Raw genomic sequence first — 27,041 nt, forward strand, 5'->3', positions numbered from 1 at the left:
CAAAAGCGCTTAGGGTTCGTTCAGCTGTTGTGAGGATTTCTGCCAGTCTCTGTTACGCTCTCCCCTGTTCCTCTATGATAGCTTCTTGCTTCTCTCACAGGTGACGGCACTAAAAAACATGTTTAAATATAATAATAATATTGGCAGATGGCGCAAGAAGCCGTCTAATTAAAAATAAGATTGTTTTGTACATATATAAATGTTTCTGTCACGTGATTTGTTTGAGTGCGTTCTTTTACTTCATTCACGATTAAACAAATGCCAGAACGCTCGGCATGGCTGAAAACGATAAAAGTAGTAATAATGCATTAACGGTATAAAACAGAAAATTATTGTTCTCATCAGCTTATCATTGCAATGTTTTCTTCTTTCGGTCGGTTTATACCCTTTATATTAGAAATAAATTAACCAGCGCAACCCGTAACATTCGATACTAAATGACGTCACTGTTAAAATGAGACGGAAGGACTTGTGTACTCGAGCGCGTCCATATCACTGCTCTTGTCGCTGGTTTCTGCGATCTTTTAAGGCGGGGTGTGTTTCGTGTTATGTTTGTGCCTTGGAGCCGTTTTTCGCCCATCTTCACGTCCGTAAACGCCACCGGCTTTCCGCTGGACTTCTCAGCGATGCATCACGGCATGTCGTCCGAGAAGTTCGAATACCTCGAAGAGGACCTCAGGGCCCTCCTCGACGACATCAAGCGCAAGTTGGACGGGACCCGCAATCGCCTTCAAAGCGGCGAAAGCAAGAGAACCCATCTACGCGAAGTACAGCGTAAACTGGACCAGGCCAACGACGTCCTCCAAGAACTCCAGGACGAAGCCCACTCGGCGCCCAACCCGTACCGTATCCAGATGAACGCCAAGACCCGCAAGTACCGGGCTGAACTCGACGACGTCAACAAGGCGGTTGTCACACTGGCGACTAGCATCAACGCCAGCGGCACGAGGCAGGAACTCCTGAGCCCTTCAACCGTCATCGGTGACTTTGGGAACGATCCTCAGCGCAGTCGGCTGCTTCAGATGAACGAAACCTTGGGCAGGACCACCGATGCCCTCGTCCGAACGTTTCAAGTCGCTGCCGAGACCGATCAAGTCGGGGTTGCCGTAGCCGAAGAGCTGCGCATGCAGCGCGAGTCTCTGGTCCGGACCAAAGAGCGGCTCGAAGAGACCGATCAGAAATTGACGACGAGTCGCAAGATACAGCGCACCATGTACAGGCGCGTGATCACCAACAAACTCATTTTGATCTTGATCATCATCATGGAAATTATCATCTTCAGTGGCATCGTGTACTGGAAGTTCTTTATGAAAAAGTGATTTGGCGATGGTGAATCTGAAAGTCGTGTGTTGTTGCTTTGTTGTGTAGTGTTGTTTTGCCCAATAATTGTCAACGTTGAGAACCCGACGCTGCGCAGATTTTCCTAGTGTGATTTTGCGTCGCGGACGACGGGCAATGAAAGCATGTGCCCATATTTAGGGATCAATAATATATTCGATAAGGGCGTCAAACAAATAGCTACACATTTTGTGAACTTGTACGAGTTCCGTACTCCTATTCTTAAGAGGTATTTTTCGGCAATAATAAACGAGTAAAGCTATACGCACTCCGGAGTGCATTTTGGACGAAATGGGTATACGCACTCCGCGCAGAGCTCATGCCGCTCGGGCCACCCTTTTCGAACGGCGCGTGTATCGTTGGGGGCTCGTTAACACAGCCCCCCGCCTGCGTTCACGCCGCTTCGCGGCGACAGTATCGGCTGCTAATTAAAAAACTTAACCAGTACACGCCGCTTCGCGGAGTCCAGCCGGCAACCCAAGCCCCGCTGTCCCCGATCGCACCTCCGAAAAGGGAGACCCATACCATTTAGTTCTGCGAAGTTTCGTCGACAACATCATCGCAAAAAAGAAATGTTAATATCGTCAATGCCTCGACAAAACAAAATGTTTTGAGAAAGAAGAATAGGCAGATTGTGGATCGAACCCGCGTCCGCTTGCGTACAAAGCGGTCTCCTTCACCTCTATGCTACGCCATCGCCTAGAAAAAACGTTGCGGCCCTTCGTTTTATACGAGTTTAGCGGAGTGGGTATAGCCACTTCGACCGAAATGCACTCCAGAGTGCGTATAGCTTTATTCATAATAAACTAGACATTAAATCGTTATTTATGACTTGCTTGAAGCTCATTGGGACGCCGCAGAGAAACAGCGATTAATAATTAGAAAAAAAAAATGATTCATTTTTAAATCTTGCAGCACAGCGCACACAAATATCTATTATTTTTGGACCAGATTTTGTGTTTCCAAATAAAGGTTCGAAGTGGCGCTGGTGGCGCCGTGATCGCGAAGGCGCGCGCGGTCGCGCGAACTTGCGCGATCAAAAAACATAAAAATAAGCGACGTATGGGCTTCACGCGTGGCCTCACGTGACCCGAACCGGCGCATTTCATTGGTCCGTTTGTGCGGAACCAACCCGTTGCGGTGAATTTAGCGCTTTTTGACTCAGCAGCATCGCTGCATTTCTGTCAGTTGGGTTCTGACAGCGCGGTTGGCTCGGGCGTGGGAAACCAATCCACATTCGGACATCAATACGAAGACCGCACACCGGCTCTGGTCAGCCACGAATGTCACCGAAAGGAGCCCCCATGCAGCCGTGAGTCGGACCCACACCGAGAGACGCGAGATTTTCAAACTGACCCGTCTTTCTTTCTGCCCGTAAGCGCAAGCAGCGAGCCGACCGTTTTTTTTTAAACATGGCGAGGCGTCAAGCTCACGTTGCGTCCGTTGTCGACGCCGGCGACGAAAACTCCAGACCCTTCGGGGCTGCCCCTTCCAAGAGGTCCGAGAACCCCGACAGCAAGATGCAGACCCAGGCTTTGACCAAGAGGCCGGCGCTGACCAATTTGCAGCCCGATTTGGTGGTGGGCGGTGGCAAGCAGGCCGGGCCCACGAAGCGGGATTTGGTTCGACAGGTGCGTTTTTTCATGCCTTGTCGCTTTGTTCCAGTCGTTGACTCCCCCTTTTTTTATTGGTTTCCGGAGAACCTTGCTCATTTTTTATCTTTTATGTTGTCCTTGTTCATAGATCTTCCCGTTCATGAATATGCCTGTTCATTACGTTATCTCTGAACCATTTGTAAACCTAACGTGTTGTTCGTCGCTTCTCTGTTGTTCGCGAGATTTTGGGGGCGCCTTGGACCTGGGATCTTTGTCGTGAAAGCTTCGTTTGCTGTAATTCTGCTAGTGTTTTTCGCGGTAACTCCGGATTATCTTCGCAACATTTATTAAGCGTCCTCGTTTCGCTAGTTTGGTTGTGTGCCTTACGTGCGTTTTCAAAAAGATTTCGTAGATTTTTGTTTTTCTTACCGAGTAAATTTGTTAACAATCATGATACTCTGTATACTGGATAAAAATATCTCGGGTACTCCCGATTGCTGCAGGGGTGAACGTGCTAGGTCGACGCAGCAAGCGTGCTTACATATGCAGCTTGGATCGGCTTTTCCGAACGTTAGTGCTCAACGCCAGAATCTCAGTATTTTATTGTGAGAATATATATTTTAAAAGCTATGGGGATTGGCAAGTACAGTGCTAATCAGACTTGTCTATAACGCGCGAGCGTGCAGGTTTCTCCGGTGAGCGCTAGACTGCTGGCGTTCGCGGAAGCTAAGCTAGTCACGTTGCGCAACGTGGAACGGCCCGCCCGAGCGGTATCCTGCCCACTCTATCGCTTGATAAGCGATAAAAGTAAAGTGCTTTATAATCTGCGTTTTTTTTAATGACGACATTGTTGATATGCCTTCATGGTTCAGTTTGTTTAGTGTTCGAGCAATGGTACTTGCAAAAAGCGTGCGAGCATCCTTCCGCGTTCGCCGCCAGCTGATAGAGTGGGCAGGACACCCCTCGAGCGGGCCGTTCCATGTTGCGCCACGTGACTAGCTTAGTTTCCGCGAATGCCACCAGTCTAGCGCTCCCCGGAGAATCCGCACGCTCGCGCTTTATAGACAAGTGTGATTAGCACTGTACATGCATCATTTACAAGCCGGTAGTGTTTGGTGGGAACTGCCTTTCCATTGTGCTAACACTTCCATGCTCGTTTGCGTAAAATCATACCTGTTCCCTTTTTTTTAGATGGTTTTTTGGCAATGCAAAATTTGAGCAATCGTCAGCTTTCCGGTCATAGTGCTTTTCGCCGATATCTGTGACAGTAACTTTGGAATGGGTGGTTTTCTATGTCGACCATTTCTTAAACTTTTCGTCTTTTTTTTGATTTAAGACATACATACAACCACTCATGCAGCTTCTCAAGCAGAGTGTTTATCTATCGACATTGCCCAGTTTGTGAGGTTAAGACCCTTGCGGTTCACCTGGCCTCTTTTTGAATTCTGGTACATATGCGACGTTGTGCTCTCACTTAAAGGGAGAAACTGACTTTCTCCCTTGGCAAGAAACTGAGAGCCTGAAGACTTAAGTTTCCTGTTCCTAGTAACCCCCCCCCCCCTTTCTTTATAATGCTACGTGACCTTGTTAACCTAATGCTACAGAAGACTGCATGTGAGTAGTATGTTTACATCAACTAGAAATAAAGTAGTTTCCTCAATGTCAAAATGATGACATTTCTGGCTTGGTCAGAGTTCTCATGTGCCAAACACAAACAGTAAAAAGACTATAGTTAGCAAATGTAGATGGTGCAGTTTAGAGCCACTGCATTTTGCAAAAGTACTGTATACCATGGCGTCGAATTCAGCTGGAGAAATTTAGCTTTAGATTTCTTTAGGTAAGAAATCTTGTAGGCTGTCATTGGCCACCATCCTCAAGAAGCACTAAATGGCGTTTCTGAGATTGTCTGTTCTTGGTGAATACTCCTTCTACGAGAACTTAGCATCCCAGAAATTGGGAAATTATGCTTGTGCGATGTCTATTTCCCTGCTAAAAATGTGATCGAAGTTTGTGCCACCCCCCTTTTTGAGCGGCAAAATCTGGAGCACAGAATTCAGCGGAGGTGCTGGTGGCGCCTTTGCTTGCGATTGGCTGGCGCCTCTGCTGAATTATGTGCTCCAGATTGTTCTGCTCAGAAAGACGAGTGGCACGAATTTCGATAGCATTTTTAGTAGGGAAATGGACTTTGCAGGAGCATAATTTTTCGATTTCTGGGATGCTAAGTTATCGTAGAAGGAGTTATCACCAAGAACAGACAATCTCAGAAACGTCTCTAGTGCACCTTTAAATCCGGTGGGGAAAGGGGGATTATGCAAAATATTTACACACTCTAAACAACCTGCGATTTCTGACTGTTCATAACGTAATGTGGGCATTTGAGTGTTAAATGAACGAAAAGGTTCGCTAGGGCTACTGTTGAGTGGTCCACAGTCCGTGGGATGTTGGGTCTTTGTTTTCTGACAAAGTTTGCCTACTCCAATGGCGCAATGCGGGCATTTTGAAACCACCGATGGTGTTGAGATGCACGTGTTTCGCTGCTCTTGAAACATGGTCGCTCTCGCGATGCCCATGCTGAGTTTCTAAACCCGATGGATGCTCCCTAAGAGCAGCCATCGGGTCTTTGAAGTGCCAGTCTTCGAACACGTGCTTCATGCCTTCTGCGTGGCTGTGCACGCGTGCTGCAGGTGTACGAGTTGTCGAAGGTAAGGCAGTCGCGCTGGAGTCGGGACAACTGGAGCTTTTGATTGTTTACGACACGACTACAATCATTCCGTGTTGCGAGACACCGAGAAGTCGCATGCCCAGGTGATCCCTTGCGGCGCCCCCACCAAACGTGGCGGAACGGTAGCCCAGGAAAGTTAGCCACCGTTCCAGAACGGCTGCACCAATCTCTTCTCTGCCTCTTTTAAAATGCGTTCCGGATTAACGAAGGACGCCCGACTCTCCGCGTGGCTCTAAAGAGACTCCAGTCCGGGGTATACGATGCCCTTCTTCGGTCGCTTTGTCGATTGATTGAATCGACGGTGGCAACAACGTTCGAACGCAGCAATCCAACGCCCGGCGGTCGGCCAGACTGAGCTGCAGAGGATCCAGTTTGTGCCCTGCTCCACCGAGCTTCGAGATCTACGCAGAGTCGTCTGGCGCACGGGGGTCGCAAGTCGACGTCAAAGCGGCTGTCCCCGCCGTTGCTTCCGACGAGGACGACGAGAAGGCTCCGCATTCCGATGATCGGGGGGCGTCCGGCGATGTCTGCTCAGACTCTCCAGACTGTGGAATGGAGTGCGAGGCCGCGGGTGAGTCTGCCTTCGCGTCGCATACCGTCGGCGTTGCGGCTTTTTTCACAACTCCTACACATCGTTTCACTTATTGCGCTGTGGTTAGCCCCATTGGCTCATGTCATAGGGAGCTTCCGTATTAAAGCTGCCCTAAAGACGTTCCTGAGATCGTCTGTTCTTGGTGACAACTCATACTACGGGATCGTAGCACCAGAGAAATTAAAAAGTATGCTCGTGCGACGTCACATTTTCCTACTAAAAATGTGATTGAAGTTAGTGACATGCCCCTTTCTGAGTGGAAAACTCTGGAACACGGAATCCAGCGGAGGCAGCCGCGTGACGATGAGCGAGTGTCAGCCAGGCCGTGTGCCCGTTGTCACGGCTCCGCTGGATTCTGTGCTCCAGAGTTTTCCGCTCAGAAAGGGGCATGTCACTAACTTCAATCACATTTTTAGTAGGAAAATGGACGTCGCACGAGCCTACTTTTTAATTTCTGTGGTGCTAAGATCCTGTACAATGAGTTACCAACAAGAACAGGCGGGCGGATGCAGGAATCTCCTGAGGGGGGGGGGGGGGGTCAGGTGTTGGTCAGCGTACCATATGTTTTGGAACCCCCTTTTTCTTGTTTCACGCAATAAATTTTACATACTCAGAAATCAAGGGGGGGGGGGGGGGGGGTTCAGGGCATCCGGACCCCCCCCCCCCCTCTAAATCCGCCCTTGAAAACAGACGATCTCAGAACCGTCTTTAGTGCACCTTTAAAATAAAAACAGCCTTGTTACCTCACGTGTGCAGTTTTTACGCATTGACAAGTGCCAGAGAGCCTCCTACCTGATGCACACCTGTTCGGACATTTGCATAGAACGCGACAGACTAAGGCAGGCGAGGCTTACTCGAGGAGTTGCGGCGTAGTTGGTCACACTGAAATTCAAATGCCCGTATCGACCTTTACTCGACGGCTCCTGCGACTCGCTCGCCGCTCTGAAGATGGTGTAATGCGTGGGCGAAACAGGAGGCCGGGCGCTCCTGTCAAAACGTGTTGGGGGCGGCACTTTGGTTGCACCGACGAGCGGACCCCCCGCCGTCTTCCCCTCTTCCCAACCGGGGAACCCTGCAGACCGTGGACCCTGGGGCCCAGACTCCCCCATGGTCCTGGACGCGTCCCTGCACACCCTGGAGCCCATGTCCTACATGGAGATCCGGGACCTGGAGGCCAGCTCGGAGTACGCCCAGGACATCTACACCCACCTCAGGCAGCAGGAGGTGGGTGGGCTTCTTTTGTTCACGCCGCTGCTGATAAGTCTTGCAAAAGGACGTGTTGGGAGCATACATATGTATGAAGTAGACTTGCTCCATGCACGCACCATACCTCTTGTACGTTGTACGGGCAGTGTGACTGCGGCCTTGCGGGACGGTGCCGCTGCTTCGTTTTGGAAGGGCTTCGCCGCGGCTGGCGTGATAGAGCCGCCGAATGGGCCGGTTTCTCCACCGGGGTCGGTTTGCTAGTGAATCTGGGTATCTCTGCTGGAGGTTTTACTGTCGCATGACTGGCTTCGTGGGGACGAGGTGCCTACAAGAAAAACTCGACGTCTACTGTTTTCTGCTATGTTGTCGAGGCTAGCGTCTCTTGTGTTGTGCTGCAGCTCGGCACTGCTGCGAGAGTGCGCTGCTTTGTCCTGCATCTCGTTTTCACGCGCTCTCGTGGAAAGGAGACCGTGTAAACGCGTTGTAAACGCAAATGAGGTGTAGTTGAATGTAAGATGAAGGAACGCCGATTCAGTTGTACGACTTTCGTCTCCTTCTTCCTTTATTATCTCATTTCTGTTTTGTCTTTTTTTTTCTTTAGACGATATAGCGCTCGAGCGAATGGCTTTTACGGTGTGCGAGCACTGTGGAAGATGCGCCAGCCTCGACTCTGCAGGGCAGCATAGGTGGCTGTGAGATTGGCAAATGGCTGCCATAAATAGTATCACTAGTGAGAGATGGGCTAGTTGGTACGTCATTCCTTTTGACAGAAGTGCCACGAGACATGGACAGAAAGTAAGACGTAGCACAAGCCCCCTTTTGCCACAATTCTGTCCTCACTTAGATTATTCAAGTATGCTTTTGCACGGGCGAGAAGATGAAGAGGCTTGAAATGCGAGACTAATAGCATTTGTCTGCTTTAGGAGTGGCATGTGAAGTTATCTCTGGGAAAGATAGTCTTGGAGTGAGAGTAAAAAAAAAATGGGCAGGGGTCTGATGAGCGATATTGGCTGGAACGCTATTGCCTGTGTTACTAGTTGCATGCGGTTCAGGCAAAGGCAGCGCCAGGTGAGAAGGGGCAAGCACCAGGAAGGCTGGGGACGAGGAGAGAAAGCTCCTTTCCTCTCCAAGGTTCGTAGCGCTCTGCCTTTTTCCCCTCACCTTCCTAGTCCTCGCCCTTTCTCTTTTTGCCTGGCGTTGCCTTCGTCTGCACTGCACACAACTAGTGACATGGAGTACAGGTACTTTCCGTTCTAAGCCAATCACGTCGCCAGAAAATCTCGCTGGGAGAAATACCTGCATTCAGCAGCGAACCGCCCCGGGGAACATTCCACACTCGAGGAAACCCCAATCTGGAGATTGATGCAGTAAACTGGTCATCTACCAACCTGGGAACAGTGGAAGCCGTGAGTTGTCGGGGGAATTCAGCGATTCCGTAAAAGCCGGGGATTCTCCACCTCGATCGGCATCGGTCGGGGAAATTGTGCTTCCCTTTATCCGAGTGACTGCAAACAATGAGCGTCTTGTGCAGCACACATTGCTCACGACTCCGGTTGAAAACTAGTCTTGGTGGAACCCGAATTCTTGCCTCTCGAAACTCTGGCACCAAGACTAACTTGTCTGCTTGCACTTGCACCAGTGGGCTTGCCCAGAGGTTTATTTAACACTGGACATTTATTTTACAAAAAATGTCAGACTGATAAGGTAACAGGTTTTGTTTAGATGCCCCAGTGAGGAGGTTAAGGAGCCCCCGTTGGGCTCACAGGATATACAGGATGTGCAGGAAGTGTATGACTTGTAGTTAAGCATTGACAGAAGGCTTAGATCTGCTAAAATGGCACTTAAACCGAGGAAATGTTTCACTCGGGGGTGGGGACGTTCGAGGAAATTTGGGAGTTTGGAGAGTCTTGGAGGAACCCCCTACATCCCCCAGAAAGGCATTTTGGGAACCCAGAGTAGTGACACCGCATTCCCCGATTGTTTCGCAAAGCATAAGAGCAGTTGACCATAGCTACCACTCGAATTGGGACTTCGCGAACCTTGGATAGGGCGTCGAGAGGCTCGGGCAAATTCGTCTCGCTCAGTCGCGGAACCGCTTAAGCTGCTCCGCAACTTCAGACGAAACCTTGGTTAACCGTCAACGACGAGTTTGAGCATTTGAATGAAACTGTCCATCGTGCAGGCTTCCCACAAGTCCTTGAAAGTGTGGGAACTCTGAGCCGTCATTTTCAATGCCTCGTAAGTTGTTGAAAAAATATAAAAAATGTTGCGGCACTGTACGAAAACGTCAAAGGGTGCAGGACCTCAAGCACGCCTTCACCACGCGAGTCTCTCACGGCTTTCCTCTTCTCTCCCCGGCTGCCCGAAGGAGAAGCTGACCCCGAAGCCGACGTACATGAGCAAGCAGCCGGATATCACGTCCTCGATGCGCGCCATCCTCGTCGACTGGCTGGTGGACGTAGCCAAGGAGTATCGCCTGCACCCGGAGACGCTCTTCCTCGGCGTCTCCTACGTGGACCGCTTCCTCTCCGCCATGTCGGTGATCCGCAACAAGCTGCTGCTCGTCGGCACAGCCGCCCTCTACATCGCCGCGTGAGTGGACTTTTCGTGCGTGAGAGCGAAGGTGGTGACGTTACGCTCGTGCTCCGATCTTGATTACACCCAACACTGATGCATGTTCTTTCTTTTTTATGGTCAGGGCAGCTTTTATGGCACAAGCCCAATTTATGTGCCCCAAGCATCGGTGATTTGAAGTGCTGCGCCAAATTGCATTATGAATCCTGGTACTTCTTGTGCCAGAATGCCATTTTTGCGAAGAATTGTGCCTCACATGTGCCTAGATGGGCCTAAATCAGAAAAATATTAATGTTTTATTATTGGTAGGCTTTAATATTTGGGGAAGTAGAGGGAAAGAAAAATTTTACAAATACGAGTTTCACGGCGTCTCTACAGATCGTATAGTTTGCCTCGTCTTATGTCAGAGCACTGGCGAAGGCTGGAACACCCGCACCTAAAAACACTCGTACAACAAGTGGCAAGTCACGGGGCTATTCATTGCACTTGACTGATTTAGCCGATGAAAGCACGGGTACAATAAGATGATGAACGCCACGATGTCGCGCTTTGAAGCGGCAATTCCACTGGGCAGAGCCGTTGGTGCTGGGCATCGACTGCTCTGGCCGCTTGATGCATTGGCTGGTTAATCGCCGACGTCTAAATTTCCAGTCGATGTCGGAGACCGAGTCCCGAGAAACCTTTTTGCAAAATATTAAGATAGTTGATTGCAGCTACTCGTACTCCTGATAAGAGCACTCGGTTATCGTGTGTGCCACATGCCTCCGTGCCGTGGCACTTGCACCGCTTGCGTCAGCCTTCACTGCCTGTCATCAGTGTGCGCACGTCGAGCTTCACCGCTTTGCACCAGAGTGCTACGAGCAGCGGCTGTTGTGGGGCAGCGCCTGGCCTAACGCGATGGGCATGCAAATTGTGCTCCGATTTATTACAGGTTGGGCTTTGTCCTAATTGCAAATTAATCTCTTAAAAAAAAAAAGCAGAGAAGGGAGAAGGAAACAAGGGTCTATACCAGGGGTGGCCAAGCTGCGGCTCGCGAGCCACATGCGGCTATTCGCATGTTAAAGTGCGGCTCGCGGCTCCCTCTCCTACACCCCCCCCCCCCACACACACACACACACATACATACACACACATTTCCCGGAGACAGAAATAGAACGAGTTTTATATCGAAAGACAGAATGCGGTTTCGTAGTCTTATCTGCTTTTGACTCGGATACATTGAAAGTAGTTCGAGTTTCGTTTATTGCTCTCAACAAAAAGTGTGCCCTCCCCCCCCCCCCCCCCCCCCCCATCACGGCTCTTGGAAGTTTCGTGGTTTTGTTTGCAGCTTTTAGGCCGGGTCAGCCTGGCCACCCCTGTAAACAGCTTAATTTTGCGAGGACCTCATTTTTGCGAATCGCTTTTAATTCGCGAAAATCGGGTCCCGCAAACAATTCCGGTAAAATGTAAACACACATTGGAATCTATATTGCGATCATCCCACCGCATCGCGAAAATTGAAAACCGCAAAATATTCCAAAACTTCAGCTTTGACCTAAACCGCAAAATATTGAGCCCGCGATGAAACTCTTCGTTTACTGTATATACATTCGAATGAATACAGTAGGCACGGTAGTCCCCGTGCAGCTGTAGATCGAAAGAGCAGCAAACTGATCCACTCCGATTCCTATGCTGCTAAGAGCAGTGTCACTTTTAAAGCTCAAGTGTAGGCTTTTATAATATCTTTGGGTGGTTGTCTTTGCAGTTTAGGATATGTCTCTAGTTTGGTAGGTTCGTTAAACTTACGGGACAGATTTCTATTGGCAGACGTGTTAGTGGATATGCTGTTTCTCGCTTGTACTGTATTTGAAATGAATTATATTTACAGGCTTAACAAACTACCTAGTATAAAAGGGAGAGAGGATTTATTCCAGTGGACTGTGGCACTACGATTCACTTTTCAATCATATTTAGTACCCATTATGCATGAAACCTACTCTGACTAGAGCATTATTTAATACTATTCCTTTTACTCGATATTTGCTCTTATCACAAATGGTAATAAGTATTATGCTCGAGTGTCAGAGGAACCCTCTATCGCTATCATAAGTGAACTCGTTAAGATGCAATCTCGCTGTCGTCGAATATAGTTTGTCGGCAATTTCTAGATCTCGGCGTCCTCCTTGAAGTGCGAGGTTGACCTACAGATCTACCATTCTGTAACAAAGCAAGAGGACGATACCGAAACGGAAGTTGCCTAAACAAAAGGATTATGCGTCCACAAAAAGTGACACTACACAATAAAACATTGTTTTCGTCGCTTGCCCTTGCATGCTGCTACACGTTGAAAAAAAAAAAAAAAAAAAAAAGACTGCCCGGTTGAATGGGGCAGGCAGCAAACCCAGACACGATATGGAAGCGCACCCTGCTCTATTCGGGCGTGGCACTCGAAGCGTTAAAGCTCGTCCACGCAGTTCCATCGACTGCGTTGCGTTGCTCATTGGCTCATCGTAGGAGTCACCATAGCAACAGCTAACCGCAAGCAGTCTTAACGAGACTCAAGGGGCTGCAGTCGTGAGTAGGAGCCTTTAAGCCATTCGTGACTTATTCGGTACCTCCTCCTAGATGAGCTGCATTCGACGAACCCTTAGCAGAGTTGACACCATTTGTTGTGTTTGGGTTTTGCCAGACGGTGGCGTACGGAAGCTCTTCCGAACGAGCAGTTCTGGCACGACTAGCTCGTACGGCCAGAAGACTGCTCTCGTTTCTCTCTTACCCTTAGTAAATGCGCCATTTGTCTGTAGACCAATCGGTGCGTCTGACGCGGGCGCTGCAGGAAGTTTGAGGAGACCTACCCGCCGAAGGTGTCGGAGTTTGTCTTCATCACGGACGACACGTACACGAAGCAGCAGGTGCTCCGGATGGAACAGCTGGTGCTCAAGGTGCTTTCGTTCGACATGGCGGCCCCCACCATCTACTACTTCCTGCTCCGCTTCGCGAAAGTCGGCAAGGCCCCGGACACCGTCAAGCACCTGGCTCACGTGAGAGGCTTTCTTTGATTAGGTGCCGCCTTTGTAACCAAAGGCCGGTGCGCACTCTTGCGACCGCTTGCGACTTGATAAATTACGACCTTGCACGATATCCTAATGGGGAACTCGAATGGGTTCTAAGATTGTCTGTTTATGACGACGACTCAATATGCGGGCCCAAGTCATCCTAAAAAGACCCGAAATTACGCTCGTGGGTGACAGATTTTCGTATTAAAAATCTAACCGAAGACTGACACACACTTTTTTCTGCGCCTTAAAGCAGACACTGGGGGCTCCGTCGGTTGGCATTTTCACTAGAGCCTAGATTGAAGAGAGGATTCATTTTAAACCATGGGTAGCGTTTACAATTCAATGGTGAACACCTCCTGTGATAATCGGTTGCAGGCGCGCTGTGTTTGCGGGTGGCGAGGAGGAAAGGCGGAGACGTTTGCAGCCGATCGACGCTTATGTCACCTCCTTGCAGCTGGTTTTGCCAATGTGGCCCATAAACCACGTCACCCCGATCGGGCACCCAGTGATTTATTTCTTGTCGAAATATAGTGCTTGATGCACTTAAAGAGCACTATTACAGATATTTGTGATTTCACGCAACTCCCTCTTTTCATTGTTCCAATTTTACGGAGGGGGTGGAGACCGGAAGATGCCCCTCCCTCCCTACTTCCCGAAGAGGAAGTAGTCGTGGTGCATTTTTTGCTGGTAGTTTACTATGACATCTTGCCATCTAGAACTGGTCACTTTTATTGAACAATAGGCCATTAAAAACAAGCGTCTACGAAAAGCACGGGAGTGCCCCTTTAAGACAAGAAAATACTGGCACCACTTATGAGACAACTTTGGAACTCATTTCACTGCAGCGAAGGTTTTGCAGTATTTGCGGTGTTTAATTTATTGAAACGGTCGTTTATGACATTACCGTAAAGTTCCGAAAGAACGCCCACCCAAAATGAAGAGATTAATGGTGAAAAACAGGGGCGGGCTATCTTTGGGGACGCCATAGCAAAACTTTATCTAAAACTGGCTACAAACCACGTGATGCGGGAGCTTGTAAGGCAGATCGTGAACACCGCAAATTCGAGTGTCGCAATGCGATAAACAAGCAGGAATTCGCTACAAACTCCTGTGTCACGGGAAAGTATACCGCAGGTTGTGGACGCAGCAGATTCGCGTTTCACGGTGTTAAGGTCCCGCGGAAATCTGCCGAGAACTCTCAAGGGAACGAATGCCGCAAATCACGGACGTAGCAGATGGAAGTTTTATGGTGCGATAAACCCGCGGGAACCCGCTACAAGCCTGTCTGTCACGGGAAACAATATCGCGCGCGCAGATCAAGGACAAAGAGGCAGGAACCCGCTACGAACTCGCATGCTACGGGAACAAATCCCGCAGATTGTGAATGCAGCAGAATCGTATTTTACGATGCAATATAGATGTGGGACCAACTCAAGTGGAATCGAGGTCGCGCACGTACATCGCGGACAAAAACGCGGGAACCCGCTATAAAGTCGCGTGTCACACAAACTATAAACCGCTATAATCTCGCTGGTGCAACAAATTACGCGGTTGATGCGATTCCTGTCTGACATTGCGTGACGTCTGACAGGAATCGGGGATGGGCAATGTTTCGGAATTTTTATGTTGCAGATATTTACCCAGAAAAATGGGATGGGCGATCTCTCGGGGCGGGCGTTCTCATAGAACTTTACGGTAAGGTTTTCAAGCCAGTACGGAGAGAAAGTCAGCTTTTTGTAGAGGATTTGTGGTGACGTCAGAACGACGCCGGGCTCTGATTGGCTTTGATGGAAAGAATAGTGGCTAGGCCTTATGCTAGGTGCCTTGAGGTCTACCCACTATATTTCTGCATTAGCCAATAGGAAATCATCGTTCTCACATTATTGACACCCCTGCAAAGAAGCAAACCAACTTGCGCTCTGCATAGCAAAAGAATGATGTGAATAAAAAAATGGGAATGTTCAGAAATAGCAAGAGTTCCACAGCTGCCCGACAGATCGCGCCGGGGGTGCTCTTGCACGGTAAGGGACCGGAAGAGGTTGTGCTTTGCATAACGTGCTCTTCACATCAGTGTTTTGTGGACGCATTTTGCCGGTCTATGCAGTTGTCTGCTACGCATTTTATGACGTAGATTTTATGTAGATTTTGCCGGCAATGCCATGGAGCTGCGAAAAGCCATTTTCGTCGTTTAGGAATCGGAGGAGTGTAGCAGTTCAGCCATTTCAGGAGTGAGAATGGGCTCCGTGTCTCCACTCCTGGGAGTTGAAAGGCATAAACTAATTCCCCAGAATTTCGGCGGGGAAGAGAGTGCTTGTTCCACAACACTGGCCTAAAGGGGCATCTACCCGTTCCCTCAAGCGTGTTAATTATAAGGAGTTTGGAAGTGCCTACTGTGTGCTTTTAAACCAGTTGCCACTCGAGTATAGCGCGGTATTTCTTCCAGTATCTGTGCGAGCTGACGTTCCTGGAGGACGACCCGTACCTTCAGTACCTGCCCAGCATCGTTGCCGGTGCGTCCTTGTGCCTGGCAAACCACACACTCAACCGATACCCGTGGGTGAGTCTGACTTATCAATCGGTTAGCGTTCTTATTCCTTGTGGTGAACGGCAATGAGGATGTAGCTACAGAAGTAGCGGTGCTAACACTCCCCCACCACTTAAAGGAGCTGTGCAACGATTTTAACGTTAAAAGAGCTGGCATTTTCTGCTTTTGATATTGTTCACTGTGTCACAAAAGGCAGAAAACACACCGCCTTTCATCGAAATGTTCAGATTCCGCCGCGTAATAGCGATGCAAAACTCTGAATATTTCCCGACCTGCAGCCACGAGCGGCGGCCATGAGAAACAAGCGGCGTGACGTCACTTGGGTAGTTGTAAAAAAGATAGCAAGTTGTGCGAATACCTGCTCGATAAAAGGTAACTTTTCTATAAATCTTGTCGTTCCAAAATATATATAAATGCGTCAAAACCCTGGTATCATCGACCAGACTTCTATTATACGGAGTTTTAGTGGCGTTATCTATCCTAGGTCCACAAAACCGCGAATAGCCACCAGAAGCCGGAGCGGGAGGGGGACAGCGCCGGACGGGCAAGGACGGGTATGGCCGGACCCGGATGAGACTTTCCTCCTTTCACCGTATATTTCGCGGGGCGCCCGCCAGCACGTGGTAACGTGGTCGCGAGCGGATGAGTTCTCGCTGCTCGCTGATGGCTCTAAAGAGGGACCTTTTCCGAAACCCCGCGCCTACTCAAGTGACGTCACTGCGGACGTGACCCGGAAGACGATGTACGAGTTGAGAGGCGGCAAAAACCTGGATATTTTTCATTTTTTTAAAATAAAAACTAGGGTATCCAGTCAAAATCAGTTTTCTGTAGTTCACTGCGGAAGTGTCAGGCATCAACTTTCACAATTATTTAACCAAAGCCCTGAAATTGTTGCACAGCTCCTTTAAAGGAGCTGTGCAACGATTTTAACGTTGAAAAAATTGGCATTTTCTGCTTTTGATATTGTTCACTGTGTCACAAATGGCAGAAAACACACCTCCTTTCATCGCAATGTTGCGATTCCGCCGCGTAATAGCGAGGCAAAACTTGGAATATTTCCCGACCTGCAGCCACGAGCGGCGGCCATGAGAAACAAGCGGCGTGACGTCACTTGGGTCGTTGTAAGAAAGATAGCAAGTTGTGCGAATACCTGCTCGATAAAAGGTAACTCTTTTTACAAATCTTGTCGTTCCAACATATATATAAATGCGTCAACACTCTGGTATCATCGACAAAACTTTTATTATACGGAGTTTTAGTGGCGCCATCTATCCTAGGTCCACAAAACCGCGAACAGCCGCCAGAAGCCGGAGGGGGAGGGGGACAGCGCCGGACGGGCAAGGACGGGTGGTCACGCGGTCGGCAGCGGATGAGTTCTCGCTGCTCGCTGATGGCTCTAAAGAGAGAACTTTTCCGGAACTCCGCGCCTACTCTAGTGACGTCACTGTGCACGTGACCCGGAAGACGATGCACGAGTTGAGAGGCGGCGAAAACCTGGATCTTTTTCATTTTTTTAAGTAAAAACTAGGGTATCCAGGCAAAATCTGTTTTCTGTAGTTCACTGCAGAAGTGTCAGGCATCAACTTCCACAATTATTTAAGCAAAGCCCTGAAATTGTTGCACAGCTCCTTTAAAGGCAGACTTCCCGCTTTCCACTTTTGCTGTCCTCCTTTCCTATATGCTCTCCAGTTTTTACCTCGCCCCAACTTGGCTCTTCTCGCAGCTTAGGAGAGGGGAAAGCTAAGAGGATTGTCTTCCCTGCAGTAAACCGAGGTTGTACGTCGGCCTTTCAAGAGACAATGGCATCTCCGCAAAATTACTTCTATTTTTTGCCAGGCGGTTTAATATGGTGTCGGGAGACTACCAACCAGTTCAACGCGTGTTTCGTAAGTTACGAAAAATAACGAGTAATAGAGGTAGTACCGTCAGTAGCACAGCACGAAGAAGAAAGGTGTATGTTCACGGCGTAAGAAAAATGGGCAACGTTTTCAGTAAAATTTGTAGCACATTTCGCGTTTTGTTTTATATGAATTCAAGAAAACTTAGTTTGAAACTGTGGAATTTGATTTCCGCAGTTTCGAAGCCTGAATTTCTATGAAATTCAGGCTTGGAATTTAAATTTCAACTTTTGAACCTTTCAGTGTTCAATTTAATGTTCAACGTTCAAATTTTTCTAACTATCTATAAAAATATTTTGATGTCAAGCTTTATATTTTCGAATTATTCGAAACATTGAACCTTGGCAGAGTTATGTTGCAAACTGGAACTGGAACTTTGGGAGGTTCGTGGCATCCCTAAAAAACATTTGTAACGCTCTTGAGGGTAACTTTAATTGGTTCGTGCTTGTCGATGCGGACGTTCCCGTTGTAGGTCCTGCAACAGATGCTGCGATCGTAGACTTTGCGTGCTGCCGGGGCAACACAAAGTTACGTTGAAGAGGCACTCAGGAAACTCCGACGACTGCGGAGATGCGAAACACCTTATGGCTACTTCGAAACAAAGCGGAGTGTGGTGGCGGTGACGGTGTTCTTGCAATGCCTGGAGCAATTCGAGGAGAACTCGTGCCAGGATTAAATCATCTGCAAACTTCCGTTTAGTTATTCTTTTACTCGACAAATCGGCTGCAAGATGTTCATAACCAAGGTGGGTTTGATTAAATGTACGGTCAGAGTCTACCGTAGTCTTACCATCCACCTTCAAGGTGTTGGCACTATTTTTTTTTTCCTCTCTCGCTTTTATCGAATTACCACCATATCAAATTTTTTTTGCTGTCCCCTTGACTTTATTATAGCTAAGGATTACTGTAGTTTGAACGCCACGTGACCAGAGAAAAGAGTGAGCGCCACTGAAACCGGCTGTTTTTGGGCGGAGAGAAAACGAATTTCCAGCCAATATATTTCGAGGACACCTACGCACTTATGAGTTGTGGATGCGAAAGCATGAATGTCGACCTTCCGTTCCCTCAGTACGTCTGCGGCGTCATGGCGTGGACGGCCAGATTTTGCTTGGCGACAGCAGAGCACGCGCTCTCGTGAAGTGCCCGTGCCAAGCTGAGCTCGGCCGTGCACCTTTTCTTGAGTTTGCCCGGACGGGCTCTGCGGTCAGGCCCGCACTGCCGCACCTTGCCAAGTTGCTGCGTGCGCTGCGCCACCATGGAGAGGGCTTCTCTGGTGGCGTCCAGGGGAACTACGCCGCACGAGAGCCAATGGGAGCCTCGTTCCTTGGAACTATGACATGTGCCAGCCAATGGGCCATCAGATTTCTGCTACAGACGACATTGGGACGGGGGAAGGTGCCGTTTGGCGCGGCTTCAATGCTGGTGACAGTGGTTCGCTCCATGGGTCCAGTTAATGCATTCGCATTAAAATTGTGTTATGGGTGGTTCGGCTCTTGTAGGTCATGTTAAAATGAGAACCTCAGTGAGCATAGATACCCTGCCGCCTTCGTACAGTAGTTAGTTCTTCATTGTACTGAGAGCAAGACTGCCTTTTTAATGCTCTAGCTGTGACGTTCCATGCGAGTGTTTGTTTTGCATGTTGTGTTACTCACACTCTAGTTTAGGTGGGCGGTTCCTTGCCCACTTGACCGATTGCGCAGCGGGCAAGCGGCGCGCTTGTGACTTTTTATGCAGACCTTCATGAGCCATAGTTTGGGCCTAAAAGCCATTGAAGTCTGTTTTGCTTAAAGGGGTACTCCCACAACATTTTTCTTCAGCCACCCCAACTCAGTTCTTTGAATCGCCGGTCCTTTACCCCCTTTGGTACACGTTTTTGGATCGCAAGTCAAAATAATTATTGTGAAATGGGCAAATGAAGTTGATGTCAAACACAACATTGAAATATACCTGTGCTTTTCAGTTTCACATTACAGACGAGCAGGGAGTCTAAATACTGTATTCACACAATTGTGTGTGACCCCCCCCCCCCCCCTCCCTCCCTCCGTAAAAAACTTCCACAGCAGCAAAAAAGAAAGTTGATAGTTTAGAGGCACATTCTATGGCAAACATGTGAGAACGGCAGGGCGTCTCTCAACACCTCGGCCTCCAGCATACGTTCAATGCCTTCTGCCGTGCTTTGGTCGGTCACGCACACGCGAGGCGCACGAGATGCCGGAGAGTTATCAAAGCTGGAGGCGGAACAACTGAAGCTGCCCCCTGTCCTTCTTACTCTTTGTCTGCTACTAGACACTGATTCGTCGGTATCGTCCTAGAAATTCTCGCACTTAGCAAATGACCGCATCTTCCGCGCTTCTTCTGTGATCGCATCGCCCTTCACGGGCAGCAGCCGATCGCGCGCTTCTGCGACGTACGTTACAAGCTTGACCTCCAATTTTGGAAAGCATCTGGACCTATCCAGACTTTGGCCCTCGGAAGCCACTCAGTTTGTTGCCATGATTAAGCCCCTCTGCCGTTGCAGACGCTGCTGGAGCACCGCCCGTTTTGACGGGTCGAACTTGCGTCCAGCAGCGCTGTTTTCGGTCGCTTTCGTATGAAGTATGGGCCGTAAATGAGCACCGAAAACCAAAGCTGCCTGGATCACAAGTGTCGGTAGAAACTTGTTTGGCTTTCCAGCAAGCTTCCATGACCTCGACTTTCGATCAAACGATGTGCGACCGTGCATTTTGCGAAAAGCGGGGGAGTGAAGCTGTTCCATGGTCGTTCCGAAGGGGCTCTTGCGTCAAGTGCCGTCACCCTTGTGATTCAGGCGCGTCCGTTCACCGCCGAACATTCAGGCTGGTTTGCGAATGGAAATAAATAATACTTTTTTGTGCAATAATGAAGAGGAAAAGTTGTATAATGAACGTCCAGAATAGCGCAATGCTACAGGTTCAACCGGCTGAACTCGAGCATTAGTGTTCTTGATGTCACAGTGGATTCATTTTTGTCGGCTGTGGAATGCTTTGTTTCTGCGACTCGACCTACAATCGTGTAAATGCAGTACAGTATGCCAAGCATGTTTCATGCTGCAGCATGGGTGGTTGATCGCGCTTCCAGAACATTTATTCGATGCCATGAAACTGCTTGTAATCAGTGGGAACCTATTCTACATTCCACAAATGAACCCCTACCTGCCGTTGGCGTCACTTTTTCATTGTTGCCAGTAGAAACTTTCAGTCTCAAAGAAAACCGAGGACCAACATTGTATATTTAATAAATTGGTGGAAATGTTTTGGCCAGACAATTTGGTTAATTCGGCAGTGTTTGTTGTGTGGGGGCGGTGGTAGTCCCCAGGAAGAAGGAACAAGTTTAAAGATTAAGATAACTGTTTATTATGGAAAATAAATGTTTGTCTGAGTCAGTGGGACCGGCGGAAGAAACTGGAAAGAGAAGAACGTGGGCTTGGAGTACTTTGAGGCTATGGCAGTGGGCGAGGGCGAGGCTAGTTTATGGAGTGAGGGGTAAGGTTACAGCTGCGGCGAAGAAGTCTGCTGCCGGGGCTTGCGAGCAGAGTCGACTTGGCTGGTGTTTACATTTGGGCGACGGGTAGAACTGAGGGCAAGAAGAATGGACGGTGGTTTGAACGGTGAGGGCTCGTTGGCTCTAGAGAACTCGGGTTGCGGGGAGCAATTCGGAAGGAAAGAACTGAGCGGTGGTGGCAGAGGGGATGGAAGAATAACAGATGGCTACGGTTAACATATGCTCAGAATTAAGTCAATTTTGGGGCAAATCGGGGACTATGAGGAAAACGCAGGAGTGCCCCTTTAACTTCCGCAATCCATACGTCTTTTCCTCCTCATTGCGTGCAGTCCTCGGGCCTGGTCCTCTACTCTGGCTATAACGTGGAGGACTTCAAGGAGTGCATCCACAGCCTGCACAGCAGCTTCTGCAATGCTGGCACACAAGCACAGCAGGCCATCCAGAAGAAGTTCATGTCCTCCAAGTGAGTCTACTGCACTGCATGCCTTTTTGTTCTGTGCTCCCTTGTGAGCCCTCGAATTTCATTGTCAAGACTCCTGTGACAAAAATGACCATGTGGGGAACATCGATTTAAAACTTGAAATCTTGGCCTTGTCTGGCCGCTTGTTTCGAGAAAGCAGCAATGATTGACGGTACTACGGGCATAGTGTGAAACATCCTTTGCAAAAATGGGAAGATGTTGGTGAGAACATCGGAGGTGGCATTGTTGCTGTCATGCAGTATAATCACTGGTAGTACCATTGCGTTCAAAACGATGCGGTTCTACATCCTTTGGGAACTCCCAAGTCCCTTGTAGTTTTACAGGGAGCTGTTAAGGGCTAGTTTCCCCAGCTACCGTCATTTATGAGCAATGGCGGCAACCTTTCCAGCCTTTCCATTGTCATCCTTGAGGTACAGCTTTGCTGGTCTTCCTTCTTCACCAGTGTGGAAAGGCTGAGTTTTTTTAAAGTTTATTTAGGGGAACCCTTTTATGGTATTTGTGGCAGTGAAGAGGCATATTACTCGGTGTTCAAGCAAACTTAAAACCGCTGCACTCTGCTAGCCCCCTGATGCGAGATAACCAAATGCCACATTCTTCAATAACTCTATCGTTCCTTTGGCTTTTCGCAGCAGCTGTATGGTGATAGTGCCAGGCATTGCCATACATTTATTTATATCAAATTCGGGTGGTCAATCGTCGGCAATTTATTTTGCCAGAAAACTGGCAATAGCGTTTCCTACCTGCCAATTCTTCCGAATTTTTTGAGAAATGTATGAATTGGGACTAACTCTACAAGTTTACAAAGCCTTTGTTGATGTGTTTGGCGGCGCTCGTTGTTTCGACGTGTTGTGCCTCGCTGTCTTGGCCAGTTTCGTGGCAAGCAATGCGGCGTCTTTGTTACACGTATATTCATAGCATTTCCCTAGTCGCGTTGGCTTTGCAGCCGAATGGCGCACTCCAAGCCTCAAGAGAGGTACTTTCAGGTGTTCCTGAAATCCTATATGTTGGAATTCCCGTGCTTCGTGCCGTCCAAGAAGGGAGAGAAGTTTGCATTCTTTCACACGTGCACGTGTGATGTAAGCGTTTCGCGCGGTCGCAAGGCTGACATTAAGGTGCACATCGCTTCGCCTAAACATTAGGGATAAGTGCCTGCCTCTTACAACTTCCCCCGCGGCTGCGGGAGTTTTACGAATTTGAAAGTCCACAGGTCGGCAAGTATGGTGTTCGCATTGCCAGTTTCTGGCTGGTGCGCACAGTTCAGGTGGTGGTTCTCCTCCGGCAAGCACCGAAAACTTTCCGGCGCTTTTCCGCCCGAGCGGCCAGGCGAGCGGGCGTCAGACTGTGTCCGGTGTCGTCACCTCCAAAATGGGAGGGGTCAGCGAGAAAAACTGAGCAAAAGAACAATACAAATCCGAAGTCTCTATATGGCATATATGTGGCCCTGCGGATACGGAGAAAGGCATTGTGTACAAGATCCCCTGCCAGGACTGCAGCTCTTCGTACATTGGGGAGACCGGACGCAAGAAGATAACCAGGATGAAAGAACACCAACGTGACGTCAAGTATTTCACGAACGCCACCCGTCTCAAGACGGAGCTGGTCGACCACGCGTGGACCACAGGACACACCTTTGACTTCACAGCCGCGACGACCTTGGCGAAGGAGGATAGGTGGGGCCCACGCAAACTACTTGAGTCATGGTTCATTCGCGGAGATAAGACGGCGTGCAACAAGAACCGTGGCCCCCTCCCGGAAGCTTATATGGACCTTCCCGATAAATAGGACTGCGTTGACCGAAGCTCTCTCATTCCTGTGTATGTACTATCGTGGACACTGTTAGCTATAACACGGCAGCGGCGGCCGTCCCGTGCCCCCAGCGCCTCAGAGCAGGCGCCGTCCGCAACTCCGCGCATGCGCCGCGTGGCGGACTCGCTCTTCCCGCCTGCGAGCACACCCTCGCTTTTTCGTCTGCTAGGCACAGAGCAGACGACGCCACAGCGCTTGCGAATTTTCTCTGAAGACTGTTCAGCAAACCACCACGTAAGAGGTGTCCACGGTTGATTCCCTTACTCCGCTGGCTAAGGATAATCATCGCCAATAATTGTAATATGACGGTTTATGGGACAAACTTGCAGTTATACTCCGTTTCAATTTAGGTATAAGCGCAGCGGACGCTACGAGACGATCAGGCCAACCAAAAGCGACAAAAGCGATCTTCTTGCACCTTATTGTGTCCCCCGGTGATGCACTCCGTGACATTGCACCTTTGCCGCTATTTTATTGGCTGTGTCGTTTTGTAGCGTACGCTGCACTCGGACTTTAGGTGAAACGGAGTATAAGTCTATTTCTGTATCACACCTGCTGCGCTCATACTGGTTTGCGAACGCATATTGTGAAAGATGCATCGCGAAATCCTGTTTCTGAAAAAGGAAAAAAGAAAAAAAAAACGTAAACAGGGTTAATGCCCCAATGACTCTGCAATCTCCCCCAATCAAAATCGCCGGTTTAAGATGAGTTCGGGACCAGTTCGCTAGGGCCAGGGTACCAGCCGAGCAGCACTGTGGCATCGCCTGCTCTGCGCCTAGCAGATAACGCAGACGACAAAGCGAGGGTGTGCTCGCAAACGGGAAGAGCGAGTCCGCCACACGGCGCATGTGCGGAGTTTCGGACGGCGCCTGCTATGAGGCGCTGGGGGTACAGGACGGCCGCCGCTGCCGTGTTAAAGCTAACAGTGTCCACGATAGTACTGATGCCTCCCGCATGGGAGGCGAAACGTTTAATGAGGCTGTTTTTCTTGTTATGTGAAGTCGATGTTCTTATTTTAATCGTGGCAATTTGAGTTGGTTCAAGGTCGCAGACCAGCGCCAAAAAATAGACGGGGACAAAAAGTTGACGTAAATACTGGCCCCGAGTTGCACCAGTGTTTACGTCAGCTTCTTGTCCCTGTCTGTGAAGTCACTTGAGCAGCCAATACTCCAGCCAGTCCAAGCCATTGGGACACGGGTGACGCGGCAGCAGCCTCGCTATCGGTGTCTCGCGGTCAAGCGGCGAAGTAAACTGCCACCGTCTGGCGTTCGATGTTCAGTTGCTGAGGGTCACGTGGTGTACTGCCGGCACGTTTGTGGTTGCCGGTACCGTCGGCTCGGTCTTGCCGGCGACTGAGCACCCGAATTTGCCATTTGTGTGGACACTTGGAGAGAGTGCAGTGACATACAGTAGGTTCGCAACAGTTCAAGGATATGCCATACTTCTGGTTAGTTTGAACTAAATTTAAAAATTTGGGTTGTCTCACTCTGTTTAATGCAATTTTTTAATCAAATTTCATAAGCCATTTAATTATAACGGCGTTTTCATGCAATTCAGTATTTTTTGTTTTCTCGCTGCCCCCATTGAGTGTGCTTCTTTTCAAGCATCGGTGCCTTGCGGAGAACCAGCACCTGCGGAGCTTGTATCTGCGGGTGTTGCTTTTCCGCAGTGCTCCGGTGCTCGTTAAGAAGCACGCTCAATGGGGCTAAAGCAGGGGACACATGAGCAATGAAAGTGCAGCAGTTTCAATAGCAACATGCACGGACGCTGTGACGGGGCGCCGTGCCATAGCTGCGGCGTGCGCGCAAGTTGCCATGTAAATTGCGGTGCAGCGCCTGTTTTTACCGCTCGTGCGTCCCCTGCCTGATAGTCCACAACAGACACATTTTGTTTTAGATGAACAAACTTAATGTGTTTTAAGGTGTCACGTGCTGTCTAAACAGTCCACGATAAACATTTTTGAGGGGTCAAATAACTGGTGTTATGTTTCACCAATGTTTTATGCATGGCATACCTGCTTATGATTATAGGCCCATGTGGAGGAAATCATAAGATATTTGCATTGTATGTCTAGCCATTCATACACCAAATTGTAATGTTATCTTGCATCGTATTTAAATGAATTTCTGATAATTCGAGAGAAATTCGGCGCTTCCTGGAGCTTGAAATAATGATTCTACTCTAGCTTCCAAGGTGCCCGATTGTGTGATTGGCATGGCAGTGACTAGGAATGAAGATGCCTCTTTCCTTTTGGTAAATTGCCACTTCTCGTTGAACATTGTTTGCACCTGCTTCAAAAATGCATTGCTTGTGCATGTCATTGGAGTGTTCGGTCAGGCAGGGCCTGTTTATGCAGCAGACAACAAGCAAGGAACGTTTGAAAGAGAAGAAGACAGTTCAAACGATGAGGCGCCCGTTTGGACTTCAAGACTCGCTGAACGTAGTCCGCAGGTGGTCCGTACAGCTTAGCGGTTTGCCCACGTTCATGTTCTCGACTTCACGACTTCTCCTGGGCTAGCACAACTGCACAGTTTGTGTATGCTAGCTGGACACGTTCTTTGTCTGGTCTTTGTCAGCGTAGCTGAGCTAGTGTAAATAGGGCTTTATAAACAAACTGTTAAGGTTGGCTTGCACTGCTTACGGACGAGTGACACCTCTCGGGATCTGTTGCGACAAGTGAACACGCCAGTGCCGTCCTTTGAGTAGCCGCGGAATGCTTGCCGTTTGCATAAAGTTTCAGTTTTTGTTTTTATTCATGCATCATTTTTTTTTCACTTGGCTCGAAAATCTTTTAGAGGTGTTACGAACGACCATTTCCCATTGGTGGTAACGTACATTTGACGTTGCAAATACCACATAACCTTCGCTCTAGTGAATTGCAGTTCTGGAGCTGCCTCATTAATGGCGCCAGCGTGCCACTGCATCTAGCCGCCCCGTTCACCCGCTCTGTGTAGCTCGGTCGGTGTGGTGTCTGGCTGGGAATGGCTTGTTCCTTGTTCCATCCCCATTCGAGAGTAATCTTTCATTTGTTTTAATAACGGGCCTATACGCTTCATACAAGTTCAACCTACGTGGAACAGTCGACTGTTGGAGCAGTTCTAAAATGGAGTATAAACAGATTCTGCCTTAAAAATATGGAGCCCTACTTAGACCTACACCGTTTTGGTGCTGCCTGCCTTCCCAAATACTAGCACGCTTACCGCCGAATGCACAAATCTTGCTCCTATTTAGGTACCCCTTCACTTCCTCGAGGAAAGCGAGCGGGTGAATAAGCAGCCTAGGTTGCCTATTCGTCCTTGCGATTGGCCGGCGCCGGGACTCGCGCCTGCCTCGAGGAAGTGGAGGGGCACCTCGGTTGGGGCGAGGGTTGTGATTTCGGCGCTTAGTTCAGTGAACGTCCCTTGGATGTCCTAACGTTCTGGGGATTTCCTCCATAGAACATCCCCATAACATTAAGACGTCCTAAGGAATCGCAGAACAAAGTGTGCTGCTAGAGTTCTTGTCGCTCACACCGCCTTTTGTTTTTCCTCTACACCAGGTTTCACTACGTCGCGAATCAGAAGCCTGCGTCCACGCTGCCCTTCTAGCGGACGACTCCGCGTCACCACCACTGCCGCTCAAACTCAATACGAACAAGTTTTTTTAATTGCATGTGAGACAACGCATGCTGCACTGCATGTGCCGCTCAACCTCAACGCGAACAAGTTTTTTTAATTGCCTGTGGGACT

General features: G+C 49.1%; 2 protein-coding genes across 2 annotated transcripts; both read left to right on the top strand.

Moving 5' to 3' along the window:
- Window positions 1-600: 600 nt before the first annotated feature.
- LOC120845763 (vesicle transport through interaction with t-SNAREs homolog 1B-like) lies at window positions 601-1,498 on the top strand. Its single transcript, XM_040217296.2, has one exon. The coding sequence runs from the start codon at window positions 627-629 to the stop codon at window positions 1,317-1,319; it is 693 nt and encodes a 230-aa protein (XP_040073230.1). The 5' UTR covers window positions 601-626; the 3' UTR covers window positions 1,320-1,498.
- Window positions 1,499-2,557: 1,059 nt separating this feature from the next.
- Window positions 2,558-26,931, top strand: LOC120845762 (G2/mitotic-specific cyclin-A-like). Its single transcript, XM_040503454.2, has 8 exons — window positions 2,558-2,969; window positions 5,980-6,226; window positions 7,326-7,471; window positions 9,822-10,045; window positions 12,843-13,047; window positions 15,509-15,622; window positions 21,356-21,489; window positions 26,852-26,931. The coding sequence occupies exons 1-8, from the start codon at window positions 2,751-2,753 to the stop codon at window positions 26,898-26,900; spliced, it is 1,338 nt and encodes a 445-aa protein (XP_040359388.1). The 5' UTR covers window positions 2,558-2,750; the 3' UTR covers window positions 26,901-26,931.
- Window positions 26,932-27,041: the final 110 nt, after the last annotated feature.

Source organism: Ixodes scapularis, unplaced genomic scaffold (assembly GCF_016920785.2).
Source record: "Ixodes scapularis isolate PalLabHiFi unplaced genomic scaffold, ASM1692078v2 PGA_scaffold13__105_contigs__length_92229423, whole genome shotgun sequence".
Classification (NCBI taxonomy): Eukaryota; Metazoa; Arthropoda; class Arachnida; order Ixodida; family Ixodidae; genus Ixodes; species Ixodes scapularis.